The sequence below is a fragment of the Psittacula echo genome, assembly GCF_963264785.1.
Source record: "Psittacula echo genome assembly, chromosome: 2".
NCBI lineage: Eukaryota > Metazoa > Chordata > Aves > Psittaciformes > Psittacidae > Psittacula > Psittacula echo.
The window spans coordinates 37920933-37934710 of NC_137737.1; the positions used below are offsets into that span (position 1 = coordinate 37920933).

A 13778-nucleotide genomic window follows, 5' to 3' on the forward strand; every position below is an offset into this window, starting at 1 on the left:
AGCATATCCTTACTTACTGTTAATCTGTATAGCAGTAGACAGAATGGCATAAAGAAACAGTGAGGCAATGAAATTTCTGCCCCATGTCAGCATCATGGTCAGGAAACACTACTATGGATCTGCTCTTCCTCCAATTCAATATACACCTTCTAGGAAATGCTACAATCACCACAGTTTTGCAAGGCACAGGCATTCAGATTAAATAACACCTGAGAGTTTGGCCGTAAGAATTTGAGCTTCAATATTCTCCACCATGCGATTAGGCTAAGGGTAAGAGAGGATGATATTTGATCAGTTCTTAGTGGCTAACTGAGGCAAACCTTAATACCTGAATGCATCAAATATTAAAAAGCATCTTTGTGTGCAATCATCCATGTAAACAAAAATTCTCTACTGCTCTGGAGGAATCCACAGGGCTATCACTTATTTATAAAAGTCCGATACACATCTTTTTGGATTCTTCTTCACCACATATGAATTTATGAACGTATGGAGTACCCACTTAAAAGCATGCATTAACTTGCACATGGGAATAACCATTACCTTTCTAGGACACCATCACAAACACTGCTCTACTCTCTGCTATCTAGTCCCTCACCCCTCAAAACCCAAGGATTTTTTCCATGCAGAAAGTTAGCTTGAGATATGACACTGCTTCAATCCCCTTTCTAATGAGAACATCTGCTGAGAGGACTCACTCGGCTCTTTCGGCAGCAATAGTAAACCATGCTTTAAAAGCAGAGAGTGAGCAAGAATGTTACTGAAAGATTAACTGCATACTCACAGGTAAAATTACTAATTAAAACAAGATCTCCAGCAAGATTTTGAACATAGCTGAAGAGTGCCAAGTAGTTTTCATGGAGGTAAAGCTTCCCAGAGCAGATAGCTATTCATATCTGATCTAAAGAAGGAAGTCCTTATCTAATCAAATGTCTGGAAAACTATTAGTTTTCATCAAGAATTTCAATACATCATGGTGTCTTCCTTCAACAACTGATTTTTGAAGTATTTTTACTAGTTTAATGTTCCAAAGGTGGCTGCAGTTATAACTCAATAGCTTGCAGCAACAAGTAAACTTGAAATTCATCCCATTAGAAGCTCTTGCTCCTACTGCTTCAGGCTGCTGGAAGCAAGCATATTTTCAATTTTCAGGTAGACTGCTAACAACAATATTTGCACTGAGTAAGTTTTATGCCATAGTTCCCTCTAAAAAGTTTTAACTAGCAGCATACGAAAGAATAACTGTCCTGGAAGAACAAAGGAAATGTTAACTTTTGAAGACAACAAATGTCTTCATATTAAAGTTTTAATAGCAGGGAAAAAAGTCCCCACAGTCCCCACACAGGGGCACTCTGCAAAACAACAAAGAATACAGCTCCCATTTTGACCATCTGTGTTTCTGGCTCCTGTAAATCCTGCATCATGAACCTAGAGACTGGTTCAAACTTATTTGCCAGGATGTCGAATACAGCACCACATGCTGAAATAAACTGAGTTGCAAGAATACTCTGGGTGCTAGCAGTAAAGCCAAAAGAGCAAGTATATTGCTCTGCTTCATTGTGTCTTTCAACATTATTACCACAAGTAGCTTTTTAAACTACTGTAATATTTGCCCAGGTCAGCATGCTGCTCAGCAGGTTTCAGAACATGCCAGGAGCACAGTTCAAAGGGAGGCAAAGAGAGCGACTGCTGCTCCCATCTTGAGCCAATGCCACACATTGTGCAAACACAACGTGGCGCCTGTACAAGGTTATCACCCTGCTGCCCGGTGGCGTGTTCCTGCCCTTGCTGCCTCACTCCCTGCAGACCACCAGTCTTGTCTCCAGGGCTCCTGGACCATTTATTGCCCTAGCAATGCTTGCCTAACAGAAACATGAAATGGCCATGAACACTTCTTGGCAGACTTTCCTGCCCGTCTGCAGCAACCGCACTCCAAGCCTTGCATGACATAAGAGGGCTAATGCAGGGACAGAAGGAGAAAGGGTAGGATAAGGAGTGAAAATTTCTTATCTCTCAGCAGACACCTTAATCTAGCAGACATCAGCGCAGAAGCGCAGTAACTAAGGAAAGCAAGGCAATTATCTGGCGGACAGTAGGAATTGCTCCGGCTAACAGACAGGTCAGAGAGGAGTGACCAGAAGCTATCAGGTGTCATGCTCTAATTATGCTAAATCAGGCATTCACAGCTAGCTGACAAAAGTTACTTTGCCAGAATGCTATGCTGAGTGCCCAGTGCTGCCCTCCACATTTCTATGGTATTTAAATAAGCTGAAGTGCATCTTTTCCTCTCAACCTGTTTGGGACATCCATAAAGCAGAGAAAAGATGACTCGGATATTAACCCACCCATTACCCTACAACTGGGAGAAACACTGATGAGTGCTACATCTCACACTTCACTTAAGCAGAAACTGCGGATGAAGTTCTTGTTTAAACTACGACACAGGGTACAAACTGGAGTACCTGAGGCAGGGACAAAAACCTGTCCCAGTGGAGACAGTCACAGCTGAAAGAGTCTAAAATCATCTGCCATTGCCTTCCTTGGGACCTGCACTGCAGATACTCCCTCAGATATAGGTCACATCTTGTCATGCAGAACTATATGCATAACATATCATAGCTGTTCTTCTCTGTTCCATTCCATGCAGACACAAATCAGACATAAGTCAGGTTACAGGTCGAAGGAGTATTTTATTTATTTATAAACTAAGTTAATTTTACCTTAATTTAGGTTAATTTAGGTTAGTTTCAGTTACTTAGTTTTTGTCTAGTTTAGTTTAGATGATATTTTCTTTCTCTTAATCTGTTTCAGAGCTGATGCCCACAAGCACTGACCCAATGCACATGCGTAGCCAGCAGCAGGCTGATGCATCCTTCAGTCTACCTTGAGAAAACATCCCGTGCAGCCTGACAAAAGAAAGCCAGGGCAGGAGTAGTACCGTGGTGGTGCAAGAGCAGTGCGAGAAAGAACCCAGCCAGAATGGGCCAGGGAAGACCTGACAAGGGGGTGCTCAATGCAACAGAGAGAAGCAGCAAGTCCCGGAGCCACACTGGGGCCACCCTGGGAGTGCAGAAGGCTTCCTCCCCCTGCATTCAGGGCACAAGGGCCACCTGCATGGAGCACGAGCAGCTGCCTTTGGGCTACGATAACCCAAAGGAGCCTCATGAAGAGGCTGTGCTTGGCTGCGGAGGAGGCAAAAAACCCCAGGGACACTTGCTAGTCCACCTGAGGGCAAAAAAGCCTTCCTCCCCCAGCTGCAGGACACGAGGGGCCACCGTCGTGTTGCATGAGCACCAGGTGATAGCGCAGAGCACCAGGACCAGAGAAGCCCTGACAAGTGGTCATGCTCAGTGCTCAGAGGAAGGCAAAAAAACCCCGGGGACCGGTGCCGATCTGCCCCAGGGGAAAATTCCTTCCTGATCCCAGCATTGGCGATCGGCTACTCCCTGAGCATGTAAGCTCTCAGTCCACCGGCTGGTTATGCCTCTAAGGGAACAAGGGGATGCTGGCACTGCCTCTTCTGCCTCCACCTGGAGCCATCTCAGGGGCTCCCAAGAATAGCAAAATGCCGCTGGCCTGATCTAGCCTGGGAGCAAGAACCCTTCCAGTGCCTGGCACTGGAGCTCCAAAGCCCTGGCGGAGGGCACTGGGCTTTATAGTGCCCCAGAGCACTGTGATGCTGTGTTGCCGGGTGCTGGCACTATGACACGGGGGTTACAGGACCCCTGCAGCCCTGCCCACTGCAGCCCTGCTGCTGCTGCCCCTTCGCCCAGTGTGCCTTGGAGAAAGGCCTTTGGGGTGCTGGCCCTGAGGCACTGCCTGTGCCCAGGAGGCCCACAGCGATGTCCCTGCCCATGGCGGCCACACACTGGGCACCGCTGTGGGCTGTCGTATACATTAATCCCTATGTCCAGACTGTATCAATAAAGGCTTTTATACCCCGTACAGTCATTTGAGTGTGGCAATCCTGGAGGTGAAAGAAAGATGGTCGATGAGAAAATGAACATGAGCCGGCTTCAGTGTGCCCTTGCAGCCCAGAAACCAACTGTATCCTGGGCTGCATCAAAAGGAGAGTGACCAGCAGCAGGTCGAAGGAGGTGATCCTGCCCCTCTACGCTGCTCTTGTGAGACCTCACTTGGAGTATTGTGTGCAGTTCTGGTGTCCTCAACATAAAAAGGACATGGAACTGTTGGAACAAGTCCAGAGGAGGGCCATGAGGATGATCAGGGGACTGGAGCACCTCCCACAGGAAGAGAGGCTGAGAAATTTGGGGCTGTTCAGCCTGGAGAAGAGAAGGCTGCGTGGAGACCTCATAGCAGCCTTCCAGTATCTGAAGGGGGCCTGTAAGGATGTCGGAGAGGGACTCTTCATTAGGGACTGTAGTGGTAGGACAATGGGTTAATGGGTTAAAACTTAAACAGGAGAAGTTTAGATTGGATATATGCAGAAAGTTCTTTACTGTAATGGTGGTGAGGCACTGGAATGGGCTGCCCAAGAAAGTTGCGGGTGCTCCATCCGTGCTAGTATTCAGGGCCAGGTTGGACAGAGCCTTGGATGGCATGGTTTAGTACGAGGTGTCCCTGCCCATGGCACGGGGATTGGAACTAGATGACCTTAAGGTCCTTTCCATCCCTAACTATTCTATGAGTATACCTATGTCAGGGTCTGCCAGTATTCACTGCTCTAATTCAGACTTCTTGTCGACTGTAGGCAAATTAGTTTTCAAGAAATTCTTCATGCCTTTTTTTGAGCAATGGGGTGGTATTGTATTTTCAGACAATAGCTATGTCCTTTGAGCAGTAACTTCTAAAAGTCAACTTAATAAATGTTGTGTCCTACATCTTCTGTTACAGTTCTACAAACAATTTAATCCTGCATCAACAGGCACTACTGCCTTGAAATCCTTGTTTTCCTCTGTCACCTCCTCTCAGCCCCTTCCTCCACACCAGCAACAGCATTTGTGTAATTCCCAAGGGGAAGTAATTCAGGTAAAGACTAAACTGGTGCACAGAGTTTTCAGTTGAATAACTTCCTTGATCTGGTTTACCACATTGCTTATACGAATGCCAGTAAGAGAAAACAGACAAAGGTGAGAGTAACAGTGCAGCTTAACCCAGAATAAATCAACTCTTGGGAATACAAGGCTAATTAAAAACATGGCAAAAAACCATGCAGGCAAAAAACCATGCAGACAAGCCCAAACAGTTCTGCAAGCCTCCTGACTTGTTTCTAAACCCTTCGTTTATTTACTCTTGGGAGTGAAACACTTAGCCTCATAAGCATAATGTACAAAGACAAATGGTTTAGAAATGTAAATAGACAATAACTCAAACTTGTTTGTGTCCTGAGAAATGCAAGATAACCCAGACAGGTAAACCAAGAGTGCGCGTGTGTGTTCCTTCACACAGCTTATTACAAGGTACATATTCAGCAGCTCTGAGGCTGAGCCAGAGAGCAACACCAAGCTGACGAAACTTCCAGTTAAAAGTATCTGAGGGAGAATTCATCTAAGTGGGAGTACAAACAGCTTTGTCTAGGCTGCCATGTTAGTCAATGAATGTCCACACAGCACAGTCCACCTGACCAAATGTGCTTATTCCAGGTGACAGGAATGACACTTGGCTCTGCTAACTGAAAAGATCAGATTTTCATGTCTGTAACAGTGCTGTGGATGACTAGCTAAGAGGTCATAGACACTCACAGACTGCAGACACCCAAGTTAGGCGGGACGCCTCTCACCCTGGCTGGCAGGTGCATACCCCTCGCATGACAAGTTTTACATTCAGATACCAAGTACAGACTGAGAGATGAGATGTTTGGATCTTAACCTTTCATTTTGCACAACTGTACACTGTATGCTAGAGTGCAGGAGGGCTGGACAAAACTGCTGATACATTAATTTCCTTCCAGCAGCAGTCCAAATACAGTATTTACCTTAATTTGTTCCCTCTTTATTATCAAGTCTCACATCATCATTTGATAAATACTTGTTGCTGCATTAGTACACGCCCTTGCTTATAAAGGATGAAAGAGACCTTTTTTCCAGTAATGACAATCACAGTTACAAAGGTGGGATAAAACAAGAGGGAGTTCCCAACACTGCTATCACCTCTGTTAATTACTGCATGAAGAAGAAAGGCCTTTTTGTTTTCTTTAACAAAGCAGGACTCTATTACTCTACCTGTTGTCTCAACATTTAGTGACTGTCAAGGTAAGCTCACCTTTACTGTTAAGCATTGCTATTGTATTATACCTACCACACAGCAGGTTCTCAGCACTCTTGCAGCCAGAACTTAAGAAAACTGAAAGTATTTTGCACCTTACTGGATTCAGCTCCTTTGTTGTTCTCAAGCCAAAAGGATGCTGCTACTTCCTTCCCCTGAGCTTTCCCCCACGCTCCCATTTCCTATTTCCTCCCTGCTAACAGCAGTTGCAGCTGTGTCTCCTCGAAGAAGCTTGGTTCCCACAGGGCAGAGAGGCTGAGAATGGCCCCTACAAGAGTCATCACTAGTCCAGCAAGGCTTGCATGATATCCTCTCTCCTGCCATGTGCTTTTGCCTCCCCACCTGAAAAATTACCATTACAGTAGCATAGCGGAAGTCTCATGGTAGATTCCTACTCACAGTGACAGGGAGGCTTCACCTCCTGGTGCATGAGGTGTACAGATAATCCATAAAGACAGGATTTCACTCCCTAGCATGCCTCCGCAGCATGGCATGGGCAGGGACAGCTCACAGAACTGCAAAAGCTAAGAGCAGGAACAATTAAAAAAATAGCTTTAGCGTTGGATTTCCAGGGACTTCTGTGCCCTGCCTGCAGAGGCTGCTTCTACTCAAAAACGTGCTTTATATTGAAAGCACTTCTGTTTAAATACACCCTATCTCCCAAGTAGCTAGTGAGGGAGACAAACTTACAGACCATACTGTGTGTAAATTGATTTTTCCTTCAGATTGCCTCAAGAGCCACTGCTCTTCAAGCTAGCAAAGAAGTGACACGGGTATATCTGAACCAGAATGCTGGCATTTTACATGAAGTAAAAATGTAGCTCTAAGGTGAAATGTATTTAAATACTGCATTCAAGACCACAGACTCACCATTATATCAAATATGATTGTCTAAATGTTTTAAAGTGAAAGATTCAATGCACTTACTGAAAGCAACAAGAAATTACAGTATGTTCATATTTTTACAGTATGTTCATATTTTCACAACTCTGTATTAACAACTATACAGGTATCTTTCCAGTTTCCCATAAAACTAAAGATGGTGTTTGTAAAAAGCATGTGTGTAGTACTTATTACCCATGCGCAACAAACCAGATACTATATTAACTGAAAACGTAATGTAAACCAGCTTACAGGAAAATGTTTCTGGAATTTATGAAGGAAGAAAAAAGCAGCACTCAGCTCTCTTTAGTACTTCCCAAACCAAAATATTTTGGTGTATGTTATTAGTATTATATATTTAGTATTATTAAACTCAGTTGTTCTAGTAAACACAACCCTTTACACAGGCTTCTTGCCTCCCTTATTTGTGCTTCCTGACAAGTAAATGATAAAACCACTGAGACCTGTGGGAGCAGCAGAATACCAACAGCGCAGTTCTCTCAGGAGTTGCCTTTCTTCATATCTAAAACCAGAAATTACATGTACTGAAGGCAAGAGAAATTAATGCTACAAGAAAGGCAGCATGCATAAGGTAATTGGTGTATAAGGTAACAAATACTTAAAGTGCACACTTTGATTTGATGCAAGTATTCTGGAGAGATTATTTAGTTTACCTTTGGCTGATGGGAAAAGTTAACTATCTTCCTAATTATCAGCTCAAGGTACACAACACAACTGTATTGATCAAATGTACTAATATGAGATATGCAGAAAAGAAGGATCATTCCCAACCAGACTGCTATCCAACAGCCAAACTTCAAGCAGGGCTGTTAAGAAACGGCATTAAAGATGAACCACCAAGATGCCAGGTTCTGTGCATACCTACACTGGCATGACCTATGCACTGAATTTCCTTGCCATGCACTTTCCCCTCAGTTTTTCTCACGCACCAAGACTATGGCACAGAAGACAAGAGACAGAATAAACTTGTGAAGTTTGTACAGGCAGGAGGCAGAATGACACCTCGGCTCCTCCACGCACCAAAACCACTGGAGATTTCTTAAGTTTTCCAACAAACCTAAATGCACAATCATTCTTCCTCCCCAGCACATAACTACATATACCCAGGTGGTTCTGTTAAATTAACAAGCATATGGTAAAACTGCATTTCATTGCTACCAGAAACCTCTCCTGTGGAGAGGGGATTGCTATTTGAAACCATTCACTTGGCCAGAAGTTGGCCCAGAAAGGAGCCATCCCTAAAACTTTAATGAACCAGGTTCCAGTCTCATGCAGCAAGAGAGGTCAGTGTGAGGTTTAAAAAAACCCGACAAAAGCAAAAGGGAGAGGGGGAAAGGTTGTTTTAACCTTTCTGTCAGGTAACACATGGCAATTAACACCATCTTAAGACACAAGCAGACAAATGACCATAGGAAAAGCCAGCATGTGAATCTGCTGTCATTTAACAAGTGTATACACACATTACTTTAGGTAAGTTGAATCATTTACTGGGAAGTATTACAAGCCAAAAGAGTAAACAGAAATGTTTAGTAGAAAAAGACTGCAGTTAAAACCCTCAGCTCACCCAGGTTGACTTACTCATCTGACTGAGAGAAATCAGTTACTAGGCATTTGCAGGCATTAGTAGCTCCAGGCAAATATGAAAAAATCAGAAAAAAAAAATTCATGCTTACCTGCATCTCATAACAAATAAGACCAATGAATACCCCATTCTCATGAAGATTTTGCAACAGTATCTAGTACTAAGTAAACAATTTGCTCCTACACTAAAATAAAACATCATCTTTTGTGCTGTTTTAAAGCATTTTAGCTTCTACTCTTATGAGTCCATTTGTGGTCTCAATGAAATAAAAGTTTGCATTTGAAGGTCATTAGTAATTTGCAGCTGATCGAGATGAGACAGTATGGCAGCACAAGATGAAAGAAAGACTTTCTGCATCATCTAAACTGTATCATCATGGCTAAAACTGCAATTCAGGATAACTGGCTTAGGAAAAAAAGAAAACCCAACACAAGAACTTGTGGGTCTCCTCACCGCTGTTACTGTGCTGTCCAGAAAAGAAGCCTTCACAAAACATCCAGCTGAAACGGTTGCAAAATTAGCTTTTACAATGTCAAGTAATGCAATGGCTGTTTGCAAAGCAGGCAGGCAATTCAAACAGCATCAACCCTCCTGTCCTCCATGTGCAAAGAAGGAGAGAAAATACTGCAGATTCTGACTAAGACACAACAGCTGAACTTTTATCCACCATTGTACTAGGAAAAAAAGTATCTGCCTGTTCTCATTCTGGGATTACAAAGCTGATATCCTGAACATATTCACCTACTAGTAGTATAGTCCTTGAAGTGGCTGCTATTTATTGCTCAAATTATATTTTATTATTCCGAACTTCTTTTCACAACTACCGAAATCTGAAGATCAACCAAGACATGATTTACAAACAATACCAAAGTCATACTGGACTTCCGAACTACACCACAATATCCTATTTTTTTTTCCTAAAAGAGCCTCCATAGCATCTACAACTGAGACGTCCTCATCTATTGTGAAGCAAAGTTTACAGGTGACAAATTTAACCCCTTCTAACATTACACCGATTTTGCTTACTCGCCCCCTGGGTTAGTGTTACTTCTTCACATAACTCTCACATTACTATTTGCCAAAGCCCACTAAGTTTAAAAGAGATCCATTCATATGAAGAAAACTCACTTGTGTCTTCTGTTTGTACCTACCAGGCAAGTCATCAGTCTAGGAACGTATTTAAGGGTTGGTTTGGCTTTTTGTTTTAATTAAAATTTCTACACATCCATTTCAATATTGAAATCAATTTAAGTTCTGGAATACTTGGTAGAACAATTAAAAACCAACCAAACAAGCCCCACAAAAAAAACCCTCTCAAACCCACAATTTAGTCCTCACTTGAAACACTTGTCAGGTTTTAAGTATATGAGAAAGAGGTAAAGGTGTACCAATCCTAAAATGTACCTTCATGGACTTTTAACCACCTCACTGCTGGGGCTCCAGGCATCAACAGTGACAAAAATGAACAACTCACCTGTGTGGATTTTACCATATTAAAGATAGTAACTTACTGAAACTTAGAAGGTACCTCTGTGACCTTCAAAGGCCACAAAAGATCTGCATAATGAGTCAAATAAGGTAACAGCGTGTCAAAGTCATCCAATTTTCTAAATAGGGTGCTAACTGCAGAGCTTAATTACCAGTGCTTTCCATATTCAGGAATTACGTAATCAGCCTGGCGGAGCAGAGCTTGAGGCTGGGACTGTCTGAACATACGGCTGAGAGGAGCGAATGAGAGAAACGCTCGATGCAAAGCACTGCTCCTTATCCCTTCCTTACTCAGAACACCCACTACAAATCCCACCTTCAAATAGCTCCCAATGCAAGATCTATCTACTTGGTCTATTAACACAGGCATGGAACACCTTAACTCAATATATATGTCCCATTTTGAGGAGGGCTTTCTGACTCAGTATCTTTCAACTTGTCCAGCAATAAATATTACAGCTGAACCAATTACTCCACGATGGCATCCTCTGGTTTTCTCACCTTCCAGCTTTATTCCAATCACTTCGTTTTTCACTAGTGTCTTCCCAGCCACAAGGGAAAGTCAGTCATCTGCAAACATCCCTGAACTTTGGCAATGGCCATTCACCTGTACCTACACCTATCACCAGCGTGCTAAAAGGGTAAGGAGGGGAAAAAACAGTTGATTTAGGTTTCACAGCTATTTAGCACTTTCTGTGCTCAGTATCCTAACAAGAAATGTGACTGGTACTAAAACTCTTCTCTCCAAATGACGTTCACACCTGGAGATAAGGAATATATTCAAGGCTACAAGCTGGTATGGCATAAACTTTCAAAAGAAAGACTCGTGGTAAGCAGCTGGTAACTAGTGAGCAGAATACACTTTGAGATTAGCTCTACATATCCACTTGCACGTCAAAAAGTAAAGATCTGGCTCATAATGAGACTTTGGAAAGTGATGCTATCTATGAAAACTCCTATGTTCCTACACCAAAGATAAAATTAGACCATTCTATTTAGACAGAAATGTTCTCTATTCATAGATATAGCTGCTACTACTTAAACAATCAGCTATCAGGCTTGATGTGGATGTAGAGACAAGTTCTTCCACATACCATGAATTGAACTTGACGAGATAAGATGAGATCGACAGGGCAGTTGAAAGGCACTAATTTGCCCAATACCTGACCACTTTGATCACATATACAAAAGATTTTCCATATGACACAAATTTAACTATTACACTGGTATCTGAAGTGCTAACTTCAAGAGATGAACACAGTTCTATTTTTCTGACACCTTTATCAATACACACAGTATAGTCACGAGACTACTGGTCTTCAAGTTACAGTTTGGTACTTCTCATCCCAGAACCGCTATTGTTTTGTCCTTAGGAAAAGGCAGAATCTGACATAACATTTGATGTCAGATTGCCTAGTGTGGTAGATTTTGCTACGAGATACCAATACTTTTTGAATACTCTGTACAAGAATTCATAGGCCTACCTAGATTTTACTACACCACAAACCTTACTTTACTATTCTGCAAACAAAACCATTAAAGTTCAAAAGGTTACTTCTAATGTTTTCCTTCTTGTGGCAAGCATCGCTTACTGATTCTTAACATGTGAGACAGGAACGCTTAGAGGAAACTGGACATAAGCATACCCTTTGCACGGTGCATTTCTACCCAGCCACAGCAGGAAGAATGCTGCCAACCAATCACTACGAAGGCTAAGCCAGCACACGATCTCTCATCCTAGATGACACGTTTCACCTCTTGACAACGCATGCCACCAGGCTAACACTGACCATGAGGGGGATGCATTTCCTCCTAACATATTTCGTACCCTTAGGTAGTCAAGTTTTCTGCTTCCTAGCGTAGCCGTGATCCCGGCAGGCGTGATGCTGCCACAGAATGCCTGTAAGAGCCAGGCGGGAGGAGACTAAAGCAGCTGTGTCCTCCTGCCCCCAGACGCAAGGCCGAGAGAGCATCTCCCCACGCCGAGTTCCCATAAGGGTAGAGGGCTGCAGGGCAGGTGCACCGAGCCGCCGAGAGGATGCCACACCATGGCACCTGTGAAGACCAGGGCAGGACCGCTGCCCTGGAGGACCAGGAGCAGCCCAGGGGCCGCGGATTCCCCTGGGGGGCTAGCGCACTGCCCCGCCGCGGCTTTTGCTCTCGCCCGGGTGAGGGCGGAGGGGGAGGCCAGCCCTACCCGGCCGGGAAGCGCCCCTCTCCGGCTACTGAGGGGCGCAGCGGCCGCCCGGCGCCGTGACAGGCCCCCGCCCGACCGGCGGGCAGCCCACCTCGCCGAACAAAAGGCCCGGCCAAGGCCCAGAAACGTCCCGGGGCGGCGGGCTGAGCCGCGCCGCCAGCCCAGGTAGCGAACCCGCAGCCCGGTGTTCCCGCACGGCAGTGGACGGGGCCTGCGGCCGCCAGTGCCCCTCAGCCCGCCTCTCACCGCCGCGTCGGGCCTCGCAGTGGGAGGGAAGGAGCCGGGGTAGAGGGACGCAATGCAACAGCTCCGGCGGCGCTAAGGGAGGGAGGGGGCAACACAATGAGGCCAGCGGCAGCCCTTGCCCCTTCCGTTAACAAAAGCTCTCCAGCCGCGGGGCTGGCACCCGCCTCCGCCCGGGGCTGCCTCCACCACCCCGGGCCCGGGGGGTTTTGCAGCGGGCGGCGCCCCCGCTGCGCCCAGCAGCCGGCGGGCGGTGGGAGCTGGATCTCGCGTCGCCGTTTCCCCTCCGCCAAATCCCAGGCCAGCCCCCCAACCCCCCCCCCCAAGTTTGCCTCCGCCCGCACAATGCAGCCCCCCACCGCCCCGGGGGCCGCCGCACAAAGCGGGCCAATCCCGCCGCCTTTCCCGCACCGACCTTGAGCCGCCTCGGGCACCCCTAAGGTTTTGGTCACCGCCTTCCACACGTTGCAGCCCAGCAGGCAGAGGAGAAGCGCCGCCGATCTACTCATTTCCACCCGCTGCCGCCAGCCGCCGCCAGGGAGGGAATAGCCGCCGGAGCCGCTGCCCGGAGGAGGAGGAGAAAGAGCCGCATCAGGGGCTGGCCCGCTCCGCGCCTCCCTCCATGTTGCCGTGCGCTGCCCCTCCTGCTTTCTCCGCCTGCTGCATTGTCGTCCCGCCGCTGCGCCCCGGCCGCCGCGTCCCGCGCTGTCCCCGCGGGCGAGCAGCGGGAGGGGAAGGAGACGCAGGGACGCTGCGCGGCTGCCTGCCCGGCTGTATTTTCTATCCCCTGCACCACTCACTTCTCCCCGGTCCCCCGGCAGCAGCAGCCAGGCTCCACCGCCCGCTCCTTAACCCTTTGCAGCATCCCCTGCCTCTCGCGCCGCGCCTGGCGGGACAGCGCCCCCTGCCGGCCGCGCCACACCTAGCCCTGCCCTCTCGGCCCGCCGCGGGGCGGGGGGCTGCGGCTCCCCGGCGAGCACCGGGGCCTGGAGGGCGGCTTCAGCCGCTGTCGCCGGCTTGCGTCGCCCCGCGACACCGGCTGCCGCCCGGGGAAAAGGCGTATGGCCCCGGCGGGCAGCGCGTGCCTCCGCCAGGTGGTACGGCTCTTACCTGCCGCGGGGGGCCGGGGCCCGCCTGGCC

At 46.7% G+C, this 13778-nt stretch overlaps 1 protein-coding gene across 1 annotated transcript in view; it reads right to left on the reverse strand.

Moving 5' to 3' along the window:
* Positions 1-13147, reverse strand: part of FAM171A1 (family with sequence similarity 171 member A1) — a gene marked incomplete at its 5' end in the record, with an annotated part of 91866 nt that extends 78719 nt beyond the window's left edge. The window contains one exon of the mRNA XM_080610658.1: positions 13054-13147. Within this exon, the coding sequence (XP_080466784.1) occupies positions 13054-13147 (94 nt within the window). The remainder of the gene's footprint in view (positions 1-13053) is intronic.
* Positions 13148-13778: the final 631 nt, after the last annotated feature.